This window comes from Ipomoea triloba, chromosome 12, assembly GCF_003576645.1.
Source record: "Ipomoea triloba cultivar NCNSP0323 chromosome 12, ASM357664v1".
NCBI lineage: Eukaryota > Viridiplantae > Streptophyta > Magnoliopsida > Solanales > Convolvulaceae > Ipomoea > Ipomoea triloba.
The window spans coordinates 22,713,503-22,723,406 of NC_044927.1; the positions used below are offsets into that span (position 1 = coordinate 22,713,503).

At 31.5% G+C, this 9,904-nt stretch overlaps 1 protein-coding gene across 2 annotated transcripts; it reads left to right on the forward strand.

The window, feature by feature from the left end:
* The first annotated feature begins 4,743 nt into the window (after window positions 1–4,743).
* Window positions 4,744–9,151, forward strand: LOC116000257 (BUD13 homolog). Of its 2 annotated transcripts, XM_031240300.1 has the most exons (11): window positions 4,745–4,978; window positions 5,841–6,057; window positions 6,155–6,520; window positions 6,605–6,733; window positions 6,818–7,049; window positions 7,188–7,255; window positions 7,333–7,397; window positions 8,105–8,208; window positions 8,344–8,416; window positions 8,529–8,709; window positions 8,929–9,151. In XM_031240300.1, exons 2-11 carry the CDS (start codon window positions 5,862–5,864, stop codon window positions 9,012–9,014), a joined length of 1,500 nt encoding a protein of 499 aa, XP_031096160.1. In that variant the 5' UTR covers window positions 4,745–4,978; window positions 5,841–5,861; the 3' UTR covers window positions 9,015–9,151. The 2 variants fall into 2 exon arrangements, with proteins under 2 accessions (XP_031096161.1, XP_031096160.1); XM_031240301.1 differs by lacking the exon at window positions 6,605–6,733 and having other exon boundaries at window positions 4,744–4,978.
* Window positions 9,152–9,904: the final 753 nt, after the last annotated feature.

Sequence of the window (9,904 nt, forward strand, 5' to 3'; positions counted from 1 at the left end):
AACCTCCCCACTATCAAATCTGCAAATTCTGTTGCTGCGCATGTTTTCTTTCAATTATACAAATCGAAAACAATTTTCTTCTTTCACTAATGGAGTCTGTTTTTGTCTCTGCTTTCGACCTATCCCCCAAGACGAAGAAAAGTTGTATAAGGCTTCGATTGATTCGTTGTTATTTGTCCCGGGAATATCAACGTTCCGCAGTCAACCAACCAACAGACACTAGAGTGCCTACTCCATGACTCCCAGGTAATGTTTCCAAATAGCTTGATTTTGTAATACCATTCCTACAAAAGAAAAAACAGCATAGAGTAATGATAACTATACTTATTAACGATTTTAGTATTTGGTATTACAAATTAATATATAATTTACATAATAATTAAATATAGAAAGCTCGATTATATTATAAATTTAATAATTTTGTAAAAGAATGTAGTGTTATTACTTTATTTGATGGTATAGTTAGTGCAATGAAAAGAACATGTGATATACTAAGCATATGTTGGTATGGGATCATTCCAAAACATCTATACTATATATAAAAGTAATATCTTCCTATTTCATTTTTTCGCTCAAATTTTTGTAGTCAATTAATTAAATATTTTATTGGTGAAATAATTAATAAAGCTTATTTGGTAAGAAAATGTAAAATGAAAATGAACTAATATCTATTAATTGGTAATATTACTTCTATATTCACGTATCAATACTATTAATAAAAGTAAAATCCCCCCTTCAACTTTCGCACACAAAATAATATTATTAATTAATTGGTAAAAAAATTAATAATGTTTAATTGGTAACAAAACTTTATTTACCAAATTCTCATAATAATTAAACCATTATAATTGTGAGAATAATGAAAACAAAATCTGCGTAATTTTATAAGAAAAAAATAATTTATTAATTATTATTTACACCAATAATAATAATTCAACTAATTATCTATACTTCTATATATATACTACTATTAATAAAAATAAAATCATTCTTTGTGATATCTCCACCCAAACAATAGTAATAGTAAAGATAAAATGGAAAAGAAAATTGATTTTACTAATTGATTGAAAATATAAAAAGATCCTAGAAAAAGGAATACTAATTGATTGAAAATATAAAAAGATCCTAGAAAAAGGAAACATAAATTAGGAAAATTGGAAAAAGGGCCTAGAAAAAGGAAACATAAATTAGGAAAATTGGAAAAAGGGAAAAGGATATTACTAATTGACTAAGGAAAATTGGAAAAAGGGAAAAGGATATTACTAATTGACTAAAGAAAATTGGAAAAAGGGAAAAGGATATTACTAATTGACTAAAAATTATTTAAAAAAGGGAAAAGGATATTACTAATTGACTAAAAATTATTTAAAACATTAAAAATTAATTACACTTTTCTTTTGAAAACTTTAAATTATTTAAATTTAAAAAAAATTAACTAAACATGGGTTGTTAGATTTTTAAGATAATTGTTGACAAACAAGTCATATATTATTCAATTAATTGAGTAATACTTTTGCACTAATCTTATAATCAAATAAATGTATACGTTCAATATTAGAATTTTTTATAATTGCAATCTTTATTTTTATTATCTAAATATATAATAAAAAATTTATCCGTGCATCGCATTGGGTAATTGGACAATTATTTGCTCTAATTCAAGTAAAAACATCAAAAAAATATAATCGATCCAACCAATTTCATCAATTGCGCTATAAAATATTTGATGTTACAATTTATATAATTGTATGTCGATCCAAATATTCTTAAAATATTATAACAAATCCATTCCGTGCAACGCACGGGCAAAAATACTAGTATGTGATAATAAGTTTTTGAATTAGTTTTTTCTTAATTACTATATGTCTCTATTACGATGTAGTATCAATTATTTAATTGATACCCCGCATTAAATATGTTAAATGATTGCTTTGATGTTACTGTACTTTGAATAAGGCAATCTTACAACCATTTTAGAATATGAGAGAATGCAGACATGTATTATTTTATATGGAAAATTATTAAATAGATCATCAAACTTTATTTGAAAAGTTAATTAGGTTCTTGAACTTTTTAAAGTTGCAATTAAACACATCAATATTTTATTTTGATACAATGAAGTCTAAAAATCGCTTAGCGACCTGTGATAGTAGGTCAATAGGGTCCCGACAACGCGACTATTTAAGGGCTTAATTAACTTGTTAGGTAAAGTCTGATGGTCTATTTGACAATTATCTCTATTTTATATGAAAATTTTTTTGGGTCGCCTCCATAAAATTTCCATCCTAAAATTGCTTATGATGGTCATGACTTGAGTGATCTCACTTTTTTTTTAGTACTATTGACTCTGTTACAATGCAATATTTGTTCGTAATTGATTGATCTCACTAATTTGTTATATTAAAAAAAAAAAAAAAACTAAACCATCCAATAAAAAAATGACATGTCGAGAGAGATCATGAGGGCAAAATTTTGAAAGGGTGAATAGTATTACTCATTTTATAATTTATCATAAACATTGTATTTTTGTTTATAATATATTTTGTATTTGAACTCGAAATGTGCCACTCATTAAGGTTTGAGTCAATTAGTTATGAGTAACTTAAACTAGTTTATTTCATTATGGTCCTTTGTTTACTAAAATTACAAGGCATATTTTACTCAAAGCACACCTTCATGTAGTAGTTGTGGGCTTTAGATTTACTCAATATTCAAACTTCATAAATGGTCTATATAATAAATTAATACCAATAAAAAGTAAATAAGGGGTGGTGGCGCAGTTGGCTAGCGCGTAGGTCTCATAGCTTCTTCTGAGTAATCCTGAGGTCGAGAGTTCGAGCCTCTCTCACCCCATTATTTTTTCCGGTGCAACCTCCATGGTGCTAAAGCGCAGCTGATAGTTTCAGAACTTCTGATCAAAATACTGCTCATACGACTATACGAGTCATATACTTTTTTTTTTTGAGTGCATACGAGTCATATACTTTATTCCACACAACAAATCGTAATTCTTTATGTATCAAATAAATTTTTTTTAAACCTTATTATGAGATGACAATATTATATTTTAAATAATAATAATTATTATTATTTTTAATATAAACAACTACCGTTAATGTGAGTATCAACATTTTTTAGTTCTCGTTAGGGCCTAATTTAACATAACTTTATTGGTTCTTATTAAATTTAATTTATAGATATAGATATTGATAGATGTAGATGTAGATATATTTAGTAGATAAATACATTTGATCTAATAACATGTTTGATAATCAAATCTTACATATGTAAATAACATTTTATTGTATTTACGAATTATTTTGATATATATGTAATTCAATGAATAGTTGACATTATTTAATATATTAATATTATAATTTGATTACAAATTAAAAAAATGTTATTTCAAATTTCAAATTTAATTGAGACTTGCAATAATTTTCTTATTTTTTAGATTATGGAATAATATTCAAATTGGTTACTGAACAAAACGTGAAAGTATAATTTGATCACTGAACGAAAAAAAATTACAATTAAGCTACTCAACACTTAAAATGTATGTAATTTCACCTGATAACAAGTTAATATCTAATCTAGCATATTGCATGTTGACATGAAAAATGATTTGACATTTTTCATTTAAATTTTCGTTTCATTTTTTTTTTTAATAATCATTTTCTTGCATAAAATCTGTTGCAGTACGCACCTGGTCCTTTCCTTTCTTTCTTACATCATGTACTAGGCAAATTATACAAACTAAGCCTCAATCATTCTAAAAAAAAAAAAAAAAAAAACTTCAATAAAAAAAATCTCCAAATCTCTATTTGTTTCGTTGTTGCTTTGAGGTTTCATCATATCGAAATTTATCAGTTTGTAGATTCATCAACTTGCAGTTTCAATTTCTTATAGCCCGTTTGATTCGCTGACAAATATTTGAAGGGTGTATATATTCATACAAAAGAACTAGGTATTGCAGCAGATTTTTACAAATTATAATGATAGGGCGTGCAACGTGAAGAGAGGTTTTAGCATCAAAGTATTGTTTGGTTCACATTTTGCTTAATTTAGCTCCAAAGTAGTGCAATGCGAAGAGATTCATGTATCATTTTATTTATTAACATCTTAATTATTATATAAAATTATAAACTGAATATATATCTTTAAAAAATGAATATATATTACAGCAGATTTTATGCTAGAAAAGGTTTTTTCAAAAATAAAAATAAGAAATGAAAAGAAAATTTTTTAAAAAATGTAAAATCATCGTCCAAGTCATCATCCGACCTGCTAGATGGGTGTTAACGTGAAATTACATACATTTGGAATGTTTAGTAGCTTAATTGTACTTTCTTTTTCGTTCAGTGGGCAAATTGGGCTTATTCCTTAGATTATTTATGCAATTAATTATGAGTTACTATGATTTATACTTCCAAAATATTTCAAAAGATTTTTCAAAAATAAAAATAAGAAATGAAAAGGAAATATTAAAAAAATGTAAAATCATCGTCAACATCCCACCTATTACCTGTTAGATGGGTGTTAACATGAAATTACATACATTTGGAATGTTGAGTGACTTAATTGTACTTTTTTTCGTTCAGTGATCAAATTGCGCTTATTCCTTAGATTATTTATGCAATTAATTATGAGTTACTATTATTTATACCTCCAAAATATTTCGAGTTGGGCGTGACTGCGTGAGATTCTTAGATGGGGATTCAACCTTTTATAAAACAAAAAAAAACAAAAACAAAAAAAAAAAGTTTTGGGAAGAAAGAAAGAAAACTAAACAAAATAGGAAAATAGAGAGGTTTCTGCCTTCGACAGTTCTACGTTCTACTCCTGCGCAGCTCCGTCGCAGACCGCAGCGACAACCGGCAGCAGCTCCACCGTCGGCAAGCAGGCCCCCTGTCTCTCCGTGATTCTTTCGGCAGCACGCAGCAGGCAGAAGCTCGCCAGCTCGGTTGACAGTTCACTGGTTCGTACCCTAAACCCTAAATCCCTAAATATTCGATTATACTATTAGAATATTAGATTTTATTAGTAGATTTCCAAAAAATAATTTGCGAGATTTATTTATAATTGAATAATAGGATAATAGTGATTTGTGATTTATGTGTATATTGGATGAACACAATTGGGTTTCTTTTCTTATTTGATATGGGGTTGGCCCTGTCTCTTTGATTTCATGGCATCTGACCTCAATTTGGGCATAAAGATCGTTAGTTAGTTTGTATGATAATGTGCTTGCCATCTGCTATTTTCTGGTTATTTCTTATGGATTTAGGCATTCTGAGTTTCATGAAAGGTTATAAATGGATTATTGCTGTGACTGGAACAAGTCTGGTTTCTGAATAGCTTTTAAATTCTCTTTTCCCGTGGGATTTTAATTTTTAACTTCTTTTTCTCCTGGTGAAGTACCTCAAATAGAATAATAGGATATTATATAATTGGAAATAGGAGCTGCTTAAATCAGGGGAGAGAATTGGCTTTCCTGATTTCCGAATAGATTATGAGTTCATTCTTTTATTTCATGGAATTAGGTAGTGGAATATATAGTTTGATCAGTTCCTAGTCTTATCTCCTATTGTTGCATTTGAAAAGTTCATACCAAGTAAACATAATAAGATGTTGATATGGTCTATTTAATTCAGGTGTACCATGTGATAACTAAGAGAGGATGCCAGAGTTTGAATAGTTTTAGTCACAATCAATTACGGCTAAAATAAAATATCTAATTTTCTTTAATTTTTTACCCCCACTCAAGATTTTTTCTGGCTACTCCACTGTTTTTTTTTTTTTTTTTTTATCAGATTACAGTTGAATAATTTTTGGTGTAGGGAGTTGTTGATTGAGGCAGAATGGTGGCTCCATCATCTGACTCTACATCACTGAAGGAGTATCTGAAAAAATATGAAAGTGGCTATGAAGAGGAGAAGAAAAAGAAGAAGAAGAAAAAGAAAGCTAAAACTGATATCTCAGGTGTCATTATTGTTGATGAGGATCCTGTCTGGCAAAAACCAGTGACAATTGATGAGGAAGAGGATGATTCAGCTGGTAATTTAACAAACAAAAAAAGTTTGGTTCTATAATGTGTTTGCATTTCTTGAATGCTAGCTTTAATTGCTTCAATTAAAATTTGGCCTTGATACAGATGAAGAGAAGCCTCTGGTTGACGAAGATATTGATGTCAAGCGTATGAAGAGACTGGAGGAGCTTAGAGCTAAAAGACCATTTGGTGCCATTTCAGAGGATGGAAGTGGTTGGGTTTCTGTTTCAGATGCTCCAAAAAACTTGAATTCCGATGTCCAAAATTTGGATTTGTCACCACTACGTAAAGGAATTGCTCGTAATGATTCACCTTCTCCAGAACCTAAACTTAATCCATCAAGCACGGTAGATGTTGATATTTCACCACCACGTAAAAGAAGAGCTAGGTATGATACACCTTCACCAGAACCACAAGATAATGACTTGTCACCTCCCCGGAAACGCAGTGCTAGGAGTGATACACTGTCAGGAAAAGTTGATGATGGCAGTGCTAGGAGTGATACACTGTCAGGAAAAGTTGATGATGATATGTCACCACCTGATACACTGTCAGGAAAAGTTGATGATGATATGTCACCACCGCGTAAAAGAAGAGCTAGATATGATACACCTTCACCAGAACCACAAGATAATGACTTGTCACCTCCCCGGAAACGCAGTGCTAGGAGTGATACACTGTCAGGAAAAGTTGATGATGGCAGTGCTAGGAGTGATACACTGTCAGGAAAAGTTGATGATGATATGTCACCACCTGATACACTGTCAGGAAAAGTTGATGATGATATGTCACCACCACGGCGGAGACAAAAGCACCGCAATTCTCCTCCACATGAAGTGGATCTACAAGCCTCTCCAAATGCACATGATTTAGACCTTTCTCCACCAAGGAAGTCACGGCATCGGTCGCCTGTCATAGAACAGAGGCAAAAGACTGGTTTGGTTACTGGCAAGGATGTCAAGGATGAAATTGCTAAAACAAAGAAAGAAGAGTGGATGAGGTAATGTTTTCCCTTACATGTCAAGGGAAAAGTAATATCACTAAATTTTGGGATTGGAATTTGGGCCTGTCCCTTTGGTGAATGGATTGTCTTATGGGTCACCAGTTAATCTAATGTTATGGGTTTCTATTCTTATAGGTTTAAAGAGCTGGACGCTGCAGTTAGTGGTCGAGGTGCTGAACCAGTATATCGTGATAAAGTAACAGGTTAGGCAGAATAATGGAAACAAATTTTCACTTAACCATGTACTTTTGTGGTGTAATCTCACTTTTAAATGCTGCAGGGGAACGGCTGTCAAAGGAAGAGTACTTGCAGTCTCAGAAAAAGAAAGAGAAGGAGAAGCCTAAGGTACTGTCCTTCTGTACTATAATATCACAGGATTGCATTATAGCATGGGATTAGATGCTGATCGATGAATAGTTCTTTTACATTTCTCTTTTCGGGGAGTTATTACACTGTCTCTTACTACTGTGAAGTACATATTTACTGGTTTTGGTTCTTGAAATTATAACAAGCTATACCTGGACAATTTCTTGGAAAGGGGCTTAGCTTGGCACTACTCTAAGCCCTAAATCTGCAATCCTTATTATCAAACCTGCCACATGTATCTATGGGGTTATTGGTCCATTCCCTACACTAATGCACTCAAATATCGTATAAGTCACAGAGAACATAAGAGTGAATTGTCTTTAAAAACCAAAGGAACCAAGGTGGACGCACTGCAAATTATAAGTTAGGTCAGGGCAGATTTCACTAGTTATGCTTTGTCAACTATGTTTAGGTCCTGTAACTGTACATTATTTCTATCATTGGCATTGTTATTATACGACCAGGTTTACCCAATAACAAGGAAAGTTGAAATAAATAGATGCAATTTGTTGGCCAAAGAGGATGGCTTTTTGTTGTTCATATTAAGAATTAACTATACATTTGAATGAATGGACCTCCTATTCAGCTAAAAATAATTTGTTTTACCTATCATCTACTCATCTATTATTGCATGTTCCTTTTGGTTTACTCTATTCATTAGATGATTTACCATATCTTTTCAACAGGAAATAAAGCTGGAATGGGGTAAAGGTTTGGCTCAAAAGCGTGAGATGGAGGCTAGACTTCAAGAATTGGAAAGTGAGAAGGAGAAACCATTTGCACGGAGCAGGTAAAGTTCTAACCAGCATGCTTTTACTTGATAGTTTATTATTTTTCAGCGAACATTCCTTGTCATAAATTCAAAATTTCTTCTTCTAAATCAGTAAATCCTTTACCTGTATGTCTGATGCACTTTTCTTTCCAGAGATGACCCTGAACTGGACAATATGCTGAAGGACAGGTTGAGATGGGGTGACCCCATGGCACATTTAGTGAAGGTGATAAACACTCTTTCTCTCATGCACTGCTGATGACATTTTCTATTAACTAGAGTTGGCTGTTGCACTTTGCAGTAAAATGAATTGATGATTTACGTGTTGAATGTTGCAGAAAAAGAGAGCGGAGCAGGTTTTGCCTGACCTCGGTGCAGATGACAAAATGAAAGAATCAGGTTTTATAATTCCACAAGAAATTCCCCCTCACAGCTGGATACGCAGAGGCTTGGATGCAGCACCCAATCGCTATGGTATCAAACCAGGACGGCACTGGGATGGGGTTGACCGCAGTAATGGTAATGTTCACTTCCATTGCTTACTGAATTTTATTGTTTCTACTTCATCATACAAAGTATGTCAGGGGAGTCCAAAACCAACTGTCTAATGGATGCGTAATGTTTCTGCATTTTTAATATATTAAACCCGAATTTGTTTTTGACATGAATTTACTAAAAAAAAAAATGCATTATGAATTTACTTGCAATATTTACTGTGTATTGCTACATCTCTTGTAGGTTATGAGAAACAAATGTTTAAACGTACGAATGAGAAGCAGGCGACTGAAAGAGAGGCATATCTTTGGTCTGTTGCTGACATGTGAGGCGCCCTTGTTACCGCAATCTACAGTAATTTTTCAGGGCAACGGATTGTACAACTGATTTACTGATTTAGTTCTACCTGTGTACTAACAGTGTATGATGGTTATATACTTATTATTGAACATTTGGCTTAAACAAATTAAAGGTGTACATATTCAAAGTGGGGTTGGGAATGGGGGATGTGTTAAAGCTTTGGTATCTCTCCGCCGACGCCATTATCGGCAGGGACGGCCCTTCTCGGCCCCAGAGATCCTCCTTTCCTCTGTTTTCTTTTCACTTTTATTATGTTATATATATATATATATGGAGTATATTTTTATAAATTATAATCCATACCGCAATGATTGTTTTGGAACATAATTCTATTATGGGTTTCCTTCTTAATGTATTAAGATGTGTCTGTTCTGCAATATAATATGTTTGAGACGATAATTTGAAGAGAAAGTGAGAGATGAAAGGCTATAATTTTTTCATTTCTCTAGTTTTTTATTTTTTTTTTAAATAAAAAAAATAGACGAACAATTCTCTAATTTTTAAACTTTAAAAATTACAAATAAATATATTCTCCGTTTTTTTTTAAATTTAGAAAATTACAAATACAAATATTCTTCCTTTTAAAAAAAAAAGTTGTTTTAAAATTTCTTCTTCTTCTTTTTTTTTTTTTTTGATATAATTTTAAAATTTCTTTAATTAATACATTAACAATTAGTGTTTGGTTTGTGACTGGGTTGGAGTTGATCTCCTTCATTAGAGTAAAAGTTACAGACATATATCTATTACAGTTGACTACTTTTGAAGTGGTTGGCAATAATATTACTAACCATTTAACCTAATTGAAAAGATTACTACTTAATCACTCCCACTTACTTTAAAATTCAGTATCTCTTCACCT